The 20788-nt window shown below is 32.3% G+C and overlaps 1 protein-coding gene across 2 annotated transcripts; it reads right to left on the reverse strand.

Annotated features, from left to right (window-relative positions):
• Window positions 1-1685: 1685 nt before the first annotated feature.
• On the reverse strand, window positions 1686-11722 carry LOC124823840 (uncharacterized). 2 transcript variants are annotated; one of them, XM_047296150.2, is made up of 16 exons: window positions 11243-11722; window positions 10898-11023; window positions 10493-10660; window positions 10095-10340; window positions 9824-9921; window positions 8556-8640; window positions 8249-8476; window positions 7214-7273; window positions 6663-6739; window positions 5116-5417; window positions 4934-5025; window positions 4724-4853; window positions 2922-4072; window positions 2542-2834; window positions 2259-2426; window positions 1686-2169 (listed from the first exon to the last, which is right to left on the reverse strand). In XM_047296150.2, the coding sequence occupies exons 1-16, from the start codon at window positions 11543-11545 to the stop codon at window positions 2055-2057; spliced, it is 3642 nt and encodes a 1213-aa protein (XP_047152106.1). In that variant the 5' UTR covers window positions 11546-11722; the 3' UTR covers window positions 1686-2054. The 2 variants fall into 2 exon arrangements, with proteins under 2 accessions (XP_047152106.1, XP_047152104.1); XM_047296148.2 differs by having other exon boundaries at window positions 10898-11026.
• Between the last annotated feature and the right edge of the window lie 9066 nt (window positions 11723-20788).

Raw genomic sequence — 20788 nt, forward strand, 5'->3', positions numbered from 1 at the left:
TGAAGTACTGAAATAAAAATGCCATCGATATTCTTTCATCATGCACAATACCACACTCTCTAAATTTAAAACATTATTAACAATCATCCTTAATGCTCCCTTTTCTTTTTTCAATGTTTTTTCTACATTTCTTCCTCTTAGACAACAGATAGGCATCGGCGTATTTAAACACTTCTCTGCGTATTTAAACACTCACAACTTAAATACTTAATTGATATTTATCCTTTTATTTTTATTTTTATTGCAACATATAACTTCGCTTTTATTATATTTTTCTCTTTTGATGCTGATATGTGTCCTGTTTGGATTTGAAAAGAAAATATAAAGATTTAAACAGAGAAATAAGTAAGAAAAAATTAAAAGAATAAAAATCATATAGTTTTATTACTTTAATACAAATAAAGAATAGATTCCACTACAATTTTAAAATTAAAATTTTGATATTCATCCTTTGTCAAAGCATAAAATTAAGAGTAAAATATCTTAGACTCAAATTCATACTACTAGTTCATATTCCCTGTTTAGACATTCCACATGCTTGCTCTTTCTCCTTGTAAGAATAATGATAAATTTATCCTTAAAAAGTAGCTTGTGAAGTGGTTCTTTAGGTGTCAAACTACTAGTTTTTTAAAAAAATAACTTCTTTTTTCTGTCTTGTATATAAAACCAGTGACGAAATGGTGTTGGGGATATAGTGGGTGGTGAGATTTGGAAAGGGAAAGGAAAACGAAAAGTAAAAAGCAGTGATGGCAATTATGGCTGTCTATGCCACCAAAGTTCTGTGGAGAGACTGAGCAGAGTGAAGCCAGGAAAGTGGCAGGTTTGCTATGCCAAAAGCAATGGAACAGAAATATAAAATAAACAACAGAATCATAGTGCTCTATCACCACACACCAACACTTTTTAAGACCTTATAATCATTATTTCGTTACTATCAAATTTGTATTTATGGCCTTTCTAACCAAAACACTCCAGTATTACCATTTTTCAAGGATCTGTCTGTGAAAAAGAAATACTAGAATTTTCGCTTTTACTAAGAAAAATCCACAATCCAATACGAAAGTATAAGTCGTATCTTTAATTTTTCATAAATATTTTGATGAAGTAAAGTAAATATATAAATCAATGTACCAAAAAAAACTTATAAATCTGTAATGAGAAAAACATTTCATTAACATTTACTTTAATAAATATAAAAAAGAGTGTCCATGCGTGATGTTGATGTTTCGGCCGTTGTATATTATGAAAGTAGGAATATGTATGGCTATTCTTGATCCATACATGTCTTCGTTTTAATAGTGAGCAGTACTTTATATACAAAGAATACTTGTTTCTATATAAATTATGATAGAAAAAATTTGGTGAACACCTATTGAGTTTCCAGTCCTATTTGAGACCTACTAAAAGTGTATCATTTTTATTCTTTTAGGTGATTTATTTTAAATTATTTATATTTTAAGGTAAAAATATTATTTTAGGTGTGAGATAGATAGGAGCTGAATTAAAATTTGGGTGTTTTCTATCATAAAGCATGCGCCTTTTCAATATACTATTTTTAATTTTTTTATCTTATTTTCTTCATTTTTATATTTCCTAAATTCCTATATGTGACTATTGAATCTTATAAGGTTGAATACAGATTAGACATCTTTACTTTTAACTTCAAATATTCTAAAAGAATGATGAAACCAAAAATGCAAGATTCTCTTGGAATCATAGTTCTCGTATACAAAAACTTGTACTGAATTAATAAACATGGGATGTAAATACGTATCTCTAATACAAAACTACATCCTAACCGTATGCACTTTTTCCCTCGTACAGAAACTAATTTATGCTTTGCAAAGATGAAAAATCAATTTTCATAAATGGGTTAACCCATCCTTCCTCTCCTGCTGCTCTTGTCACTCAAGTTCAATTCACAACCTCAGCCCCTAAAAATAATCGTAGGCAAGAATAAATTGCATGAACCTATCCTATGTCAAACGTCAAAACGCTCTTCTAGCTGGCTTTTTGTGCAGTATTAAACCTATACAGAAGTTATAAATTGCCTCCTATGTTGTATGTTGGGAAGAAATTTTTCTGTAGGGATCACCATCGGTCACCAAAGATATTTCGTCTGGAGACAACTTGGTATTTGTGCTCAAGTAATGGTGAACGCCCCGTACCCTGCATTGAAAACGTAGTTGAGCAACTATTCAAGGAAACCTTGTTCTTGGATCAAATCGAAAGGCTAAACAGAAATGCTCAACATTTACCTTCCTCCTCTCTTCTTTTCGACCACTTGTGAAATACGGAAAGCTTCAGACCTACAAATTTGGCGTAGTGAAGATAGATATTCGTTGAATGCATAACCTTTTAATGCCAAGGATGTTCTTGGAGGAGCAACGGATTGGATGATCTCGATTAGAGATCTTTTCTTTTCACTGGTATTAAAGGTTCCCAGAGTAAGGTTTGATATCGCAGAAAAAATATTTTTAAACAATAACGAGAAAATTTGCACAAGAGGAACTGAACATTACTAAAGGCAAGGTGAAATACCTCTTTTGCATATTTATTTGGGTGTTCCACACTACTTCATTTCCAGTACGGAAAGCCTTCATTTTCGAGAGATCCTGTCGGGATAATTTCCCCAATGCCATAATATCAGTGGAGGAAGCCAACATCTCAGAAGTAATATCAGCACAATTTGCACAACCCAACTTTGATCCTTCATCTGCTATAAGCTTAGCGTAAAAGCAAAACCCATGCTCAGCCACAGTGGACATCATTTGTTCACAATAATCATGTGATGCAGCTTCGTAAGAAAGGAACATTGAAGGTTCCATTCTATCCTGCATATGCATATATTATCATAGTTTAGTGCCAAATACAAAAAGAAAAACTTCAAAGTTTTATTTTCAGTTGAAAAAGACACTCACCCATTTAGGAAACAAGTCAGCATCTGAAATTAGATTGCACAGTCCACTAGCAAGTTTAACAACATGAAAAGCACCAATCTCTTCTGAGATAGAATGCTGTCTTAAATCCACTCGGCGATCACGGAGATCTCTCCACACGTTTTGTATCTTTTCTGTCTCGTCTAATGGATTGGACTGCGACAATGTTGGCTTTGGTTTGAAATCCATTCGACTGCATTCATCCATCACTTTAACAAGTGTCTCCGTATGTTCATCTTGAACATCAGGCAGAACCCCTTGAAAAGAATGATCTGGAATTTCAGTATCCGCCAACAAATCTGGATTCTGTGACAATTTTTTTAAGCGCCTACGAACATTGACATTGAATAGTTTCAACTCATTATTTACAGATACTTCTGGAAGACTAACAAAAGGGAGAGCAGGACCAGAAGACACGGCTCCAGACAATGTCTCTGTTCCGTTTTCAATTTCAGTTTCAGGAACAAACGTTGATTCTGGCACACATGATACATCTAGTGATTTACAAGTTTCATTCAAGTATGCACCATCAGCCATTTCTGAATATTTAGAATCTTCGTCCTCTGAGTGCTCCAAATAGGAACAAACTAGTCTGTCAATTGATGTGTCCGGGTAGTTTCCATTTAATTGAAATTCTGATGGACAACCATTATTTTCTTTCATCAGTTGCCTCGTATTAGCTTCATCGTGGGAGTCTACAGGATATTCACAATTTGAATTGTCATCCTCAGAGTCAGAGGACATCACTACAAGTTTCCTTCGACCATTATGCCTAGAGGATGCAAGTGGGGAACCAGAAGAATTGGAAAACTCAGAAATAGTGCTACGTTGAATTTCAAGCTCACAGTAATCCGTCAACAATCCATTTCTATTAATCATCTCCGCCTTCATGGCCTCTATATCATCAGTCTCCGTATAATTCACTTTTAAATCTTTTTGCCGTTCACTTATGTGAAGCTTTTCTGTAAACCCTTTTGAGTTTTCTTCCATTATATTTGTTTGTTTAGCTATTTTGTTCTCAATTAGATCGGAAATCACAGAGGGGAAATCCCAGGACATTATCTTCGGAAGAATCTCATGGGCAAGCTCAAGATCAAATGGAAGTGAGCCATAACCTGTTTGTGCCTTTTCATCTGTACAGCAACGGGGGAAATCATAAGGTTTTGTAAATCAATACAATGGCAAGATAAATGGGAACTTCAAACTACATCATATTCCAATATTAATTCCTAAGCACAAATATAATAACAAAAAACAGCTTTTAGGGGGGGGAGGGATCTATCAACATGTCAAAATAGTTAAAGATACAGGGAGTGAATCGCAAGATTAAAAACAGATTATTATTGTGCTGAAATACTAGATGACATCACCAGACATTCTTAAGTACTCTACACTTCTTATAATCGCTTCCTAAACGATTTTAAATCATGTTAACTAAAAAGCAACTTCCCCAACGGCAAAAGAAACATGAAGATGAAAAGAAGGCGGCGGTAAATAATGATCACGTGATGGTCATGATTTGAAAACAAAGTTCGTGATGACTACACTAGAGAGACAAATCAATCAATAATTAAACAAACAAAATCAATCGGTCTTGGTAATAAATAGTGTTCAATTAATTTCACTGCTTTTCCTAGTCCATTTTACCCTTGAATGTAGCTTCCAAAGTCAATAAATACATATAGCAAATATTTGCTTTGCTTTAACATGTACATGCTACAACCTACCACCAACGAACTAATATGGTCTAGAAACACAGAAATGAACCAAATGCTGAGGTATACCTTTTTTAAATGTTTTACTCTGAAACCAGAATTGAAGATGCATAATAATTTTTCGGATATCTCCATCACAAGAATGTATAAACTTCTCTAGTAAAAGAGGATGGATGTTGACTCCTTCAGTGAGACAAACCTACAGGTAATTCACATAACATTAATATAAATTTGGACAAATTTCTTTTATTACCTGAGAACATAAACTGAAAAACATACACTGTACAAATGGCAAAGCAATTCCTTTGGTGATGGCAACACGAATGGAACATGGAGCATGTCAAACTTATGTCGCAGACCAGGATTATCACCTAATTTACATCAATATGTCTCCATAAATATGAATATCTGAGAAAACCTGCTTTAAGTAAAAATGCATCATTCTAACCAAGTTGTCTTACTATTACTGGTCAATATAATTGGCCCCTTTGATGTCTCAGCAATCTGTTGTATGGCAGCAATACATCCACGATCTTCGGCAAAAAGGATGTCCACATCCTCAACTAGAACTAGACGATGGATTTTATATTTTTCAGTATCATTATTTTCACCGTGTATCTTTAATGTTGATCCACTATGGCTACGGGCTTCATCATCGGATATGGTTACCAGTTCATCCACTCCATTCGCCTCATCAGCAGCTTTACCACTGAGCATAGCCAGAGCTGAGGTCTTATGTGAACTTGCAGTGCTTCCTGATTGGCTGAAATATATACACATCAAATATCATAAAATAGTTCATAGAAGCTTCTATGATGGAATAACTTGATTTTACTTGAATGCAACTGAATCAAGGCAAATCATGTAATAGTGAATTTCAATAAATATCAGGAAGAGGTTTTAGCTTGAAGGGAAGAACCAGTTTTTGTATATGAACGCAGAGAATGACAAGTGATTGAAGAATGAAGCAAAAACTATAAGTCTTCAAGAATTGTCTTGGCTTCTCACAGCGCCAAACTTGAAGACTATGTTGAGGTAGCTTACAACAAGGAGATTTTGAAAAGACTTTATTAAGATCAAGGAAGAAATTTTAGGGTCTGTTTGGACAAACTTATGCACAGGAACTTCCAAGAGAAACAAAAAGAAAAAATTGACTTTCAAAAGTTAAAATTAGCTTATGCACAAGGTAATTTATAACGACTCTCGTAGCTTCTTCTTCTTTCCATTTTTAACTTGCACATAAGCTAACTTTAAGATGATAAAGTCAATTTCACTTTACTCCACATATTTTTCTTTCCCATAAGTTTTTATCGTGAGGTTTGTCCACACATACCCTTAAAATCAATACAGTCGTTTCTGTAAATAAAGAAATTATTTCGTGGCTAAGAGATGATTTTAAAATATGTTCATGGGTTAAACAGATTTCATAAACACTTACATGAGGTTTTTTTTAATAAGATTAACTTTACGTTGTAATTGATTACAGAACATGTTCTAGGCTTCTGGAAAACAAATGTCTCCATTGTAATCATTTACATTGGGTTACATGAAAATAATTCGGTGAGCATGTTATTTTACACAAATCTAGTCCCCACATCAAAAGCCTAGAACCTCAGATCTCTAGGGACTCCAACACGACTATCCCATGCTTAGTTCATAGTTGTTTGACAATTCTACTCACTTCTTTAACCTCAAAATTTTACTCTGACCCTCGCTGGATCACACTACTATACTCTTGAATCCTAACTAATGACAGACTTCTTTTTGCAACGTGGCATACAGTATTGTTTATCAATAACAGTTGAAGGAAGGCATCCATATTCCCATGTTCAATAGGCTATCGAATTCTAAGAAATTTGAAATGCTACTAAAAATTATAACACTCAACTAATCCAACGATATTGCACAAAAGTGAAAGCAACTCTAAGACATTTACAGTTAGTTAAAATTGAATAGCTCCGGAAGATTGGAAGTTATCAGCTAGCATTGTTAGAATAAATTAGCAAACCTTTTGAACCCAAGTGAATTAAGAGAATGTTCCAAGTTCCTGATAGCAGTCCCATTTGTAGAATGTGATGAGTTGAACTGTTAAGACAACATGAACCGTAATTAAGTTTGGCCATATTCATGGTTGAAAAGACAGATATATGACAAGGAGAATGAATCTTTATTTAGAAGTTTTAAGGGGAATAAATATATCGGGCACATCTGTTTCTCAATAACTAGATATGAAGCCTAGACTTGCAACTGGCAATACAAGAAATTGTTTCCACCATTTCTTCTCATTGTTTTGAACCAAAAATTGCCATCTTGAGACAATCATTCTTCCCATTGGGCAGGAAAGACAAAGCTCAAATTCAAACTTCAGAGAAGACAGTTTAATCAGGCTAAATTCAAATCTGGGTAAATAGTTACTGTACATGATATTAAGTATTGCTTATAAGAAAATTTTAAGGTGGCTATTTACAAGACCATGGGATCCATCAATGAATATTATTACCACCACGTATATCAGTTTAAAAGCATAAATTAACTAAATGTGTTACAAAACTGAGATACCTCTAAAATAACAAACCCTTGCTCTTTGGCGCAAGCATGGACTGCTGAAGACTTGCCACTCTGCAACATCAAACTTATATTTAGCTAACAACTTGAACAGGAAGTGTTTATGCAGGAAATGAGCCTGGTTCTAGATAGAGTGAAATAATGATAATGCATTGCAACTATGATAAAGTTATCCACAGAAAGAAGCATGTAGAAGGCTGGATAGTAACGTTTTAGACGTTATGCAAATAACTTGTGTTGAATTACCATGAAAAATAAAGATCAACATTCCTGAGTCCACGATACTATTAATAGAACTCAGAAAATTAATATTTTTTTCTAACTATTATGACCATACACAAGTTCAAAAATAGAGACGGAGAAATTAATTGCTAAAAAGGCAAAATAGAGACAGAGGTTCAAAAATCAATAACTAAAAACAAAATAGGGACTTGGTTATTGACAGATTAACCTTGGCGAGGTAAAAAATCATTAGTAAGTAATAACCGTAACATAACACTAGTCGTAGAAATGGTACAAGTACGTGCAGAGAGTTGTGACTTAGCAATCAATAAGGCACAGAGAAATTCACAAGCTTCTATTCATTCCTGAAATTTTGAACAGAATATAAAACGAGCCACATCTAGTTTGCTCTGGTGGCTTACAAGTAAGAGGAATAAAAAAATTGTCAGTCTCTATTCTGTTCAGAATAACATTTTTCAACCATGTTATCAAATAGCTTAGGATTAATGTACTCATGGTTGTTATTACCTTTCAGTTTTATTATCATCTAAACTCCACTTTCCCATGGTTCTATATTGAGTTCAATAATCAGTAGTGCATTAGCATCTTGATTTGAAATAAGCTCTATTTGAAAAATCCATAAGTCCAAGTACTTATCCTAAATTCATATTTCAAAATTTTAATATTAATTTCAGAAACTGGCCATTGTATTACAGAATAATAGTCGCCAGTAGGGTATGCATAAATGAGGTCATAGGTGACAATCCATATAAATTAAATGAGAAGTTTTGATGTAGATTTGCATACCCCAATTGGTCCTGTAATTAAAAGAACATTTTGCAGGGAATCCTTCTCATTCATATCTTCTGAGTCACAGTCACTATAAGAACATTTATAATCATCATCTTCATCTTCAACATCTTGCATGCCGCTTTTATCAGTGTCAGTATTATCATTCCTGCTTTTATATTGCCTTTCATGCCAACAATGTAGCCAATCACTCAAGAAATTAACAGATTCATCATTCCCGCATACCTAAATTCACAACAAAAAGTGCAGAAATTCAGATCATAAAATTGAAAAGGCATGCAACCTTAACATTTTTAAAAGTTACCTCAACAGCCTTCGTTGGCTTATATTTGTGTGTCCATAAGTTGGACTCCTCTATATCTAAACAGCTACGGTAGTATGATCTCATACTGCAATGCAGATGGCAGAATACAAGGTCAAACTCACTAAAAGGAATAAACTTCCTATATATGTCTTAAACATGTTGAACTGAAAAATGAAATCAGTTTTTTTTTTTAAAAAAAAAAAGCAAGAGTATAATTATTTTATCAATTACATTTGATAAATCCCAGAGCTTAACGGCCCAAAGATCACAAGTATACAAGACAGTAGGCTAGGAGAGAGCCAAGAGTGCAGAAATAATTGCTGTCATCAGGAAACCCTGACTATCAGAATGGATACCCAAACCTATCAGAAACCATTTTGCCTTAAGCCACAATATAATCACAAATAAGACAATCAATCAGTTAGGACAGGAAACTTCCTAGACATAAGATTCTCTTGATTGGAACCAAAAAACAGTCATAGCCTCACCGGTGGAAAAGATAAAGACATAGGGAGACAATTGTAAAACTTTCCATTGTATCAAAATCAAACAACTTTGACAGAATGGATCTTTCATAACTTAGCATTAGTCAGGAGTTTATTTCAACATAAGGGGAAAAAACATCAGCTGGGAGACTCCTTTTATATCATGATCATCAATTGAAAAAATATAGTTTATGAAATAAGTTACTTCTCTAGCAATTTGGGGTTTATACGGAACAAGCAATTTTCTGACTCTCATTATGTGAGCTTCTGGCAACTACTTTGATTCAATAATAAAGATGGCCTTTTAGCTCTGACAGAGATAGAGAAATATTAGGCTTAAATTTAGACAAATTTGACAAAACAAATAACCAACTGTATACATGACTATCAACCATTAAATTTCTTATGATTCTCAGTCATTATATATATATATATATATATATATATATATATATATATATATATATATATATATATATACACACACATATATATATATACACATCTTTACATTTACCTTATACTTCATCTCACTACTCAACATAAAATCAGATGAACAGGAGGTGATACACTAGTATACAATACATGAATTTTCCCTCAAATTTTTTCAACCTTCAAACATTTATTTAGTAAAATATATCTTTACTATATTGTTTTGAAGCACTTTATACATATTTTATCCAAAAACTATTCCAGCTTTTATTTAGTGCTGGAGATAAAGAGCAGCAAGAGGAATTACTTAGAATTTACAAATGTACAGTCATGTGTCATGCCTCTGCTAACCTTTCTTGAAGAAATCTATTCAGTGGTTCGGTATCTTTAGACTTTCTAAAAATGCCAGCTTGCACAGTTGGAGTAACAGATTCATCCACCTTCATGTCCTTAACAATTTTTTGCCAACAGTCAACAACAAATTTAGACAAAGAAGAAAGTACCTTTCCTCCTCTAAACTAGTTTTAGTGGATTACCAACATACTACAGCTATGCATAGAGTATGTAACTAGTGACAAAGCTACAGAAGTGATTCACTAAAAATAAAGAAGAAATGATATACCAGTTCAGCATTTCCACACGTCAGAGATGATGATTGCTCTGCTAGTGAAGATGGGTTTGATGGTGATAAGGCATTCTGAGAAATTGAAATGCCTGATGGATTCAAAAAACTGTGAAGCTTATCAAAATTTAAGGATTCAACAGAACCCTCGAAAACAGATGAATTTACACTCTCTTGACCATAGTTCATGGAGGTGATATTCTCCATAAACATCCAGTTTCTCCAGTCAACTGATGACGTATCATCCTGCATGAACAAATTTTACACCTAACTCAATAATATGATGCTAGAGAATTCAAAACCAAAACAAGATACATAAATACATATATGTAACACTCTTTTTATCAGGTCAAACCAAAGCAATACCAACTCCAGGCTCCCAGACAAAAGTAACATACCTTAACATTTTCAAATACGTGAATAGGGCCGCAAGTAGTCCTTTTATGCTTACTCTTAGTTGTTGGTAAATTACTTCCTGATTCACTCACATCATGAACTTTTTTTCCCTCCTTCCATAATGAAAAAAATGGATGTACCTGACGTCCTGCATATATCCTCGAATCTTCCTGGTTAAACAAAAGTGTCAAATAACACAAATATCAAAGATTGTACTGTTACAGTTTATTGGCAATGAAAATGTGAAACTGAAGTTAAAGCAACAATTCAAGGAAAGTTTCTGGCCAGTGTCTTTCATATTTAGAGCATTCACATGTTTCTCCTAATTTTGTAATTTCAAACAATTTAAAGCACACGAGAGCGAAGGATTAAACTATTTCAGACAGAGCAAAACCAAACACACTAACCTCAGCAGCCAATTTTGCCTCTAGAAACAAATCATACACAGGTGCCTTAACCTGATCGGAATTAGCCAACACCTGCTGCGAAGTTGACCTGCCATTAGCAGTTGCTTTTTTCTTTGGCGTGGGACGCTGCTTGTAGAGGAAAAATAACAACACCAAAAACCACAATCAGAAATTGAAGCCCTCGATTCTCTGCCCTCAATGCATGTCAACGTATCCAGAAACACTTTAATTTCACCATGACATTATTAAGCACGAGAGATAAAGCTTATAGATTTCACAAGTAAAGCTTTTAAAGAAAAATAAATTAAAGCTTTAAAATGAGAAAATAAGAGAATAAGGAACTACCTTAGAAGAACCTTTTTTCGGAGGAGTGGCTTTTGCCTTGGACCTCGTCCTCTTCTTGTTATTCTCAGCCTCAGAGTAATCCTCGTCGATCGGAGGAGTGGCTTTTGCCTTGGACCTCTTCCTCTTCTTGTTATTCTTAGCCTCAGAGTAATCCTCGTCGGGTTCGTCCTCTTTGTCCTTCTTCTCAACGGGCTCCGGTGGCTTGAGAGGGAAGAGCGTCGATTGAACCAGCTTCCGGCGACCACTGCGGCGGGGCGGGGCGGCACTGGAGGAAGGACTGCAGTCCATGACGGTGGACTCCATCTGGATGGAATCGAGTTGAGTTGGTGAGATCTATTGGATAGGGTTTTGGGAATTGGGGATAAAGGAAACGGGGCGCATTACTGCCAATTGAAATTTTGCGCGATAAAGATTTGGGGGGAAATCAGTTTCTATCTCATGGATCTGGAGGGAACATATAGAATATGTTTCTCTTCAGTTTTCCGTTTTTTACTGAAAACATTATGAGATACGAAGTAAGTTACACCCATAACAATACATAAACTATTCTTCCTTTGGGTATATATTTTTATTTTATTCTTAATTTTATTTTAAAATTAAAATATAAATTTATGATAATATATGAAGAAGATATATATTTAATGTTTCTATTTTACTTTAATTATATTTTACCATTAAATAAATATCTAAATATCGGTAATTATTTATTAATCTTTATGCGTAGCTATTATTATTAACATTTTTTCTTTAAATATACATAGACGAAATGCCTATTTTACACTAATATAAAGAGAATGGATATACTACTCCCTAATTTCCTTTTACATCATTTTTAAATCGAAAATTGTATTCTTTAATAAATAAAAAGATAATCTATTCAGTTATTTAATAAAATAATAATTAAATATTTTTTTAAGAAAAATAGTCACCGCGTAATGTTTTTAATACTATTCTCATAAAATTATACATTTTTTAAATTATATTACTTTCATTTTTTTAATTGATTACTCGTAAAAATAATCAAATCATATAATTATATAATTACATAAATAGTAAAGTTATATAAATAACAAAATTTAAATTATATTTTTCGAATCGTAGTATTTTAATGTAATAAAAATGTAATGATGTATACATGGAAAAACACGTCATTTAAATTTAATTCAATAACTGCTTCTTTAAAAGTGGCATACACCACTTTAGTTTCCTTTTTCTAAGGAATCAATGTATTTTGACTTTTAATTTTTACCTTTTACGATATTTAAATAGTGAAGTAGCTATTCAGACGAAATAATGAATTCAGTTAAATTTTTAATTAAAATCATAATATAAATAACAACTTCTGTTTTTTAAAATAAATTATGAATAGTAATCTCGAACATGTTTTTTCTGTTAAATATGTAACAAAAGTAAATAGTGTTTTTATAGGTTCTTACTTAGCCATAATTTATTTTGAAATCTCGTTTTTGACTCTGAAAACGTTAAAGTCCTTCCGTTTGCATTGTTTTCAGATTCTGTTGGGTGACATTTTTAAGTTTGTGTTCGCGTGACGTGTCGAACTGGACAAGAATTTAGGCTAATCCTTCGGTGAAGTTTGGCTCAATCCAAAAGCTTAAGGATATTTGGTAGAGATGTGTTTGGAATTTGAAAAATATTTTTATATATGGATATTATTCTTTAAAATTGTGTTGTGTAATTGGTCAAAAAATAGTTATAAATATTTAAATAAAAATTATAAAAATATTTTATTTTATAAATTATCACGCTAAATAGTTTATAAAAATAACAAGATATTTTTACAGTGAAACCTTTTTTTTTAACTTAGAATATGTTATCGAGATCTTCTGCAAATAATTTCAAGAAAATTGTTTCTACTAATGTTGTTTTTTTATCAAACGGCTTCTAAAGAAATATGAATTGGATTTCCTTATTTTAGAGTTATACATTAAAAATCTATTATAATATATATATATATATATATATATATATATATATATATTTCAAATTTACCTTTTAAATAAAAGGTTTTTTAACAAATTTATCATTTTTTAAATTTATCCATTTTTTAAACTGAATCATTTTTTAATTATAAAATTACCTGCAAAATAAATATAAATTATTTATAATAAAATTATAAAAATTATTTATATTTAATTTCCTAATAATAATAATGACAATAATCTTAATTTTTTTATTATTGGAAAAAAAATAATAAATAACACATGCATGTAATGTAAAACCCCATATTTTTAGAAGTGGTGTAGTCTAAAAATAGTGAGACTCGATTATTTTAATATTAAACGATGTTACTATAAATAGTTTTGTTATAAACGAGTTTTATTGTTTTAAAATGTATTATGTCTATAGAAATCACTTTTATAGAGTTCTTTACCTTCTCTTTAAGACTTCTAACTCCTGAGTCATCTCTTTGACATCAAGAAGTGTCTAAACGAGCACGATGTCAAGGTCTACAAATTCAACCGATCAATTTCTATTTTAGAGCAAGAAAGTTTCTGCTCGTTTTTCTGTCCTCTTTGCTTCGGTCAATGATCATGCACAACATTGTTATGCATGTATCATTTGGTTCTCTTTTCTTGCTCTTGGTGAATTTAGAGTTTTAAGAACTCTGACCGTTTCAATTTTGGTGCCTCATAGGTCTCTTTAGGAATTTCTTACGTTTCAAGCGACCAGTGGGACGCTTCTGTGAGTTGAGCTGTTATTTTGAGGTAAGGGAAGTTAAACCTTGTCTTAATTGTGTATGTAGAGTAAATTTAGTAATTATATAAATTTTAGACATTTTAGTAAAAATTGGTATGTCTAGGTAAATTTGACATATGTTAAATTGGTGTTTTGTTGATATGGTGTTATTGTAATTGGTATGATGATATGATTGTTGTTGTATACTGTTTTAAATGTGTGTGATAATGATATTTTATTGTTTGAAACAAAATTCAAGTGGTTGTGAGAGTATTAATCAAGTTACTTAGATTTTTAGCTTAAAAGGAGGGGTTTTAGGTAGTGAAATTTAGAAATAGGTATGGGAATGTTATGATAATTGTTTTGGTATTGTCATAAGGTAATTTGAAACTTTTTAGGAGGGTTAAATGGTTAAAAATCGTGTGAATTAAAAAGGGTGTTATAGAGAGATTGTTTTCAAGTGTTTTTTGTGTAAAAAGAGGGTGTTGAGTAGTGAAATGTTAAGGTAAGTGTGTTTCATTATTTTGGAAGGTTAAAGGTATGTTATCACACTTATTAGGACTTTTCTAAGTGCTTAAACCAGTAAAATTTGATAAGAAATGGTAAATGACTTCATGTGTTGAGATTTTAGCCCATTTCAGAGGCTTTCAGGGGTGAAAATGAGAAGTAACGTAACTGGGAAAAATATGAGGTTTTAGAGAGTGCTAACAAGTATATTTGGACTGGTTTATGCAGGTTATAAATTTGATTTGGAAGTTTAAAGGAGTAAAATTGAAATTTAGTAGCTTGTAGGAGTGAAAAGTGAGTTTTCGAGTGTCAAATTGAGGGACAACAGGGCTCTCTAAGTTTTCTAAAGTTCCAGAGAGTCCTAGAGGTCTTTAGAAGTTGAGGGTAGGGTCTCTAAGGTCCAATTCAAAGTGGTTTTGCTACTGTGGCGGCGTTGGGCGCCCCTTAGTTGAACTGCAACATTTGTTGGGGAGTTTTCAAGATTTTGGATGTCCGTTTTGGACGTTCTTTAGGTCATTCTATAGGTCGTTTGGGAGGTTTTGGACCCTTTAGGAGCTGTTGGTGAGGGTTTCAGAGCTATTTTTGTTACCTAAATATGAGTATCAAGATGTCATGAATAAATTATGTTATTGGGTGATTTTTGATGACTTGTATGGGTGTTTCTATTTCTTTAATGTATGATCAGTAGTCTCATGTATTGGTGTACTATGGAATGTAAAGTGATATCAATGGCTTTAAAGGTATGGAAGAGACTTCCAAGGAGGAACTTCTTAATGGTGGTTTCTAGTGTGTTAGTATGAATGCATGGAGCTCAATATTGAGGGTTATCCTGACACTCTAATGGTCATACATTCTCAAATATAGAGGTTTGACGCATATGGTGAGAGTAGCAGGAGGTCCGAGCCTGAGGGGCCTTTCTCCATTTGACAAAATCTAAATTATTATGTCTTTTTTTTTTTCTCAAGAATATTTTAACATGCAGATTAGTTTCTTGAGATGAGTATGTATGATAAATTTATCATTGCATAGTTTGTCAAACTCATTTCTATTTAAAAAAAATTATATATTGATTATACATGGATATGGTTAATATCCTATTTTCTAAGTTAGGTGCAAGAATAAAAATAAATATATACATATTTACCACATGCATAATTAATTTCTTTAGTAACCCTCCATTTTTCTCTTTGGTTCATTTGTTTCGTTTCATTAAAAAAAAATATTTTGTTACATAATTATTTGTTTTCTTCTCAATTTTTTTTACTCATTCAATATTATCAAATTCACTCAAATTCTTACAACTTCAATTACATAATTTTTTCATGCGGTTTTCTTCAAACGATTTAACTATAGAAGTATTTTTTATACAAAATTTATATTTTTTTTTAACATTTAATATATATCGAATTTATTTAATCGTTGAGGTATTTTTCCTTCAACATTTTGTAAAAACTATTAAATGTTACATTTGTAACGAAAGTTCAATTACGTGTAATTGTTATTCAATGTCTTCTTTTGTTTGTTGTGGTATTTCTTTTGAGAAAAATATTTGATTAACATGTGAGATAGTGAAAAAATAAATATGGACATGAGTATAAACATATTCACTGCTAAAAGGGAATCACTAATAAAAAACAGTGTATAACATCACGCGTTCAACGTCCAACCACTGAATAACCAACCTTGAAAATGAGCGGTGACATTTTTGTAAATAAATGCAATTATTAAACGTCATTTAGAATTGTAATTCGACATAAAATGATATAAAACGTCGAATGACTTTTAAATTCAACGTCAAAAGGTTAGTGAATTCAATAAAAATTTGAGCGGGAAACTGAAAATTCATTTACTTTATCTTAGCGCGCGATACCTTCTTCTCTTCTCAAACTTTTATCGAACGAAGTTTGACGAGCATCACATGTAATCTTTATTTCATTTAATACAAATATATATTAATTAATTCCTTTAGGTATGATTTTTCTTTGTTTTAACCGATTATTTTTGTGTTTTTGTCCTTCATAGGCGCATTCTGTTTTTTCTCTCACTGTGACAACTTTATTCCGACGAACCCACCTTTTGAAGGTTAGTTTTCATTTTCGTTTTCGTTTTGAAGAACTTTGTTGAACTCGTTTGTTGTTTTTTGTTGAACTTGTTTGTTGTTGTTTAGTTGAACTTGTTTGTTGTTGTTTGATTGAACTTGTTTGTTGTTGGTTATTATTGTTTGTTGTTGATACTACACTACATGTTCATAGTTCATGCTTTATAAAATATCAAAAACTTAAATTTGTTGTTTTTTTGCTTTTCAGGTTTCGTAGAATTGTAAAAAATGATCACAATTAATTAAAAAAAAACTAAAAATTGATTAACATTGAAGACTGACAAAATTCGACGTTATATTTAACGTCGATTTTTTGAAATTAGACGTTAAGTTTAATGTCGAATTTTTTAAATGACGTAAATTCAACGTCTCATGATATGACGTCATTTGCAAATTCGCCGTTAAAATCCCAAAATATTCGACGTTGTACGCAATTTTTTTTACTAGTGAATGAAAATAAAACACAAATATCATATTTGACATAGATAAAGATGATAATGGAATCAATTTTTAGTTATATTTTGCATTGTTAACTTAATGTTGTAAGTATGAGATACGCTTATTAGGTCTTGAGAGAGAAAGAGTAAAAACACTAGTGTTTAGAGAGAAGGAAGAGAGAAAATGAGCACTCGTCCTAGGGCTTCAAGAAGAAAGAAGACCCTCTTCACTCACACACACAAATCTGAGAGAGAAAGCACTGGGAAACATTGGAGGTGAAAAACAGAGAAACAAGAAAAACACACACATACTCAAAGGTACTGTTATGAACTTTTGATATTTTTTGTCTACAATGGCTTCCTCAAACTCAATGGGTTCAGCCTCTACTGTTAGAGCATAGTGTATAAAGTCTTCTTCTGCAGCGACAGTAGCATCATAGAACAATTCATAGTCTCTCAGATAAGGTGGCAGTTGGGGTTATTCTTGATGACCTTCTACCACTGTCATTTCTTCTGCACACATCTGGATCAATTGCTGCAAATTCATCCTCTAAAATAATGATCGATGCACCCTGCTATGTTGCTTCCCACTGCCAAACTTCAGCCTCATCTACTATCACATCCATGTTGATAGAAGTTGTTCCAGATGTTGGATCATACAACTTATATCTTCTAGTAGCATTGTATCCCACCAAAATTAGAGACCCCCCTTTATCATCTAATTTCTTTCTCAATTGATGTGACACATGTTTATAGCATATAAAACCAAAATATTTTCAAATGTTTAATATTTGGTTCTATAAATTAGTTATACTTAATTGTTGGGCGTTTTGTTTCTAAGTTTTTATATGTTTTCTTTGTTTTGGATTCTTTATTTGGGTGAGTTAGTTTTATAAATCAATTATACTTAATTGATTTGAATAAATAAATATTTATGGGTTGTGAACATCTTTATGTGTATTTTTATGGTTGATGAATATGATTGTATGATAACGATAATTGACATGATTTCATAAACCTCATGGTGAGATTCATGTTGGTATTTCAATGGTTATGGGGTAGCTCGTAGGGTGGAGTTTAACAATATGATGTATGGATGTAGGGACAAACTAAGGAATTGTCTTGGTTGGATCCAAAAACAAAAATAATTCTCTTCTTTTCTTATTTTAGTTTTGGAGAAAAATAAAATTTTAAAAATCACATCAATTTTGCACATCTAATTAGAGTATCGCTTTCACGGTAGGTGCACACATCTTTCTTGTGTATAACCAACTCCTTGATTTAACGTTCAATTTTGTAAACCTTGTATTTATCTTTATGATTTTTCATGGTTTCTCCAAAATAAATTATAATAACAATTCCAAAATCTTTTTTCAACTTGTTTCACAATTTTAGTTGTCACGTTAACAAAAATCATGATAAAAGAAATTGTCCATATAAATACTAATATATCATTTTATAATATTTATTTTCCCATATTATTAATATTTTTATATTATTTCAAAATTATATAAATAATTTAGTCTTATTCTAATAAAATTTCTAATTATTCATTCTATTGATATAAATAACTATAGTAAATGAAATTAATTAAAATTTTATAAACTAAAATAAAATAAAATTATGATAAAATATTTAATAAAAACCGCCATCCGATTATTAAAAAAACAATATTCAAATGACATTTGTATTTGTAAATATAACTTCAGCCATAACACCAAGAAAAAAAAATTATCCTATTTGAAGTTGTACAATATAGGGTTAAATATGTTTTTAGTCCCTAAACTATTGGTCGTTTTTTGTTTTCGTCCCTCTTTCAAAATAAGGTACAATTTGGTCCTCATTCTTTTCGAAACTTTGGTTTTAGTCCTCGAAAACTAACGCCGTTAAAAATGTGCTGATGTGTCTAACGGTAGACTGACACAATTTTTTTTTCTTGCGTTGAGTCAGTCTTTCTCACCTTTTCTCCCTCTCTCTCCCTCGTCTCTTCCTTCCATCTTCCACCCAAGCTCCCCACCCTCTGCAAAAAGGGATACCCTTTCCCTCTCCTTCGAGTTCTAAGACTGCCGTCACCCACGAAGCTAAACGCCGTTGCCTCTGCCAAACCGGCCTGAAGCGACGCTGGAGGGATGTTAAAGGATTTGGTGAGATGGGTGTCCATGGCCCTCCCTTGTTGGACTGAGAATGTCTGCAGTTGTGCTAAGATTGTGTTGAAAACGATGGTGCGCGAGAAAATGGGAATAACCGATAGCAATATCTTCACTTGCTCAACTTGTCCAACACTGCATAATCTCCATGCGCTTTCCTTTGTGTTTGTCCCCTCTTGGACTCTGATAGAAGCCTTGCCCAAGAACCTGATCAAACGTAGTGCGTGTACATAATTTATTATAAAATTGATCAGCAAAGATGCATGTACTGCAGAAATTTGGATGAAGAGTTTGAATCTTGAGGTTTATAAAGCTATTTTGTGCGAAAAAATTATCCGTATTTCTCTCTGTAAGTGAAAAAAAATACAAGAAAGTATTTCATTAAACATTCTTAATCTGCAGACATTGCTAACAACGTCTAACTGATTATCCAACTGCACTTTTAAGTTGCATTATCTCTTCTAAATCCTTTGCTTTAGCCTCCCTCTCTGCATACTGTCTCTGACATTCTTCAAATAATTCTGCATCCATTTCTATGAACATTTTCTGATCGTTCACGGTCAGTCCGTGAACAGCCTGGTTCCAATGACTCTAGATATTTTTCTCCAATGCTTCGAATATGATTGGTAATACTACAGTCTTGTTTTGGGCAATTAGGCTGACAATGTGCTCATTATTCCACAAAAAGAGAGTTCGTTCTGCAACCTGCATTGCCAGGTATGCTTAAGTATAGGGTTTAGAAGGATTATATAAAGCTAAAAGCATCAATAGACCAAGAATTACAAAACAAAAAATAAATAGAGATTCAAAGCACTCAGGATTCTCACTTCCGTATTTTGATTATGACTGGAAAGATAAGATTTGTAAGAGATGATTACAGAATCAAATCAAACAAATAATTTAAAAAAAGAAACGTGAAGACATTGTGGATCCTGTAATGATAAAAGACCATAATTATAGCACCTTAATGGAAGAAATCATGGAAAGTAATTAACATTTAGCTTGAACTTTGGAGGCAGACCAAATGTTTCTATTTTAAATATTTGGGATCTGTAATACAAATGACGAGGGTGAACCCTAGCACAATAATAAAGCTGTACCTTGGTGACCAATTGGTCATGGGCTCAATAAAAAAGTTGGGTTTTTAAAGAGATAACCTCAGAGAGAAAGGTGGGTGGTGATACCTGTGGGGAGGTTGGGTGGAAGATGGAAGGAAGAGACGAGGGAGAGAGAGGGAGAAAAGGTTCAACGCAAGAAAAAAGATTGTGTCAGTCTACCGTTAGACACATCAGCACATTTTTAACGGCGTTAGTTTTCGAGGACTAAAAGTTTCGAAAAGAATGAGAACTAAATTGTACCTTATTTTGAAAGAGGGACGAAAATCAGAAACGACCAATAGTTTAGGGACTAAAAACATATTTAACCCTACAATATATGATAACTTCACTTAAAAAAAAATAGAAAATAGAATTAAAGTCACGCCACTTCATACAACTTCAATTATAACAGAAAAAAATAATTTGTTCTGTAATAACTTCACTAAAAAGAACCCATCCAAAAACGTGGTAACACATACAACTTTAAATAGGATAAAACTACCTCGTTACCACGTCTGAATAAAGTTATTATCAATAATACAACTTTACACTTACAAAATCAT

This window comes from Vigna umbellata, chromosome 2 (genome assembly GCF_029865625.1).
Source record: "Vigna umbellata cultivar VRB3 chromosome 2, Vumbellata_1.0, whole genome shotgun sequence".
Classification (NCBI taxonomy): Eukaryota; Viridiplantae; Streptophyta; class Magnoliopsida; order Fabales; family Fabaceae; genus Vigna; species Vigna umbellata.

What these genes read in the sequence shown, in the direction of transcription:
- LOC124823840 (XM_047296148.2), bottom strand. Translation starts at nt 11,545, where the DNA reads ATGGAGTCCACCGTCATGGACTGCAGTCCTTCCTCCAGTGCCGCCCCG. An exon ending in CGAAAAAAGGTTCTTCTAAG is followed by an intron (nt 11,027 to 11,242) that starts GTAGTTCCTTAT and finishes TTCCTCTACAAG; the next exon opens with CAGCGTCCCACGCCAAAGAA. An exon ending in CGTGTGGAAATGCTGAACTG is followed by an intron (nt 9,922 to 10,094) that starts GTATATCATTTC and finishes AAAATTGTTAAG; the next exon opens with GACATGAAGGTGGATGAATC.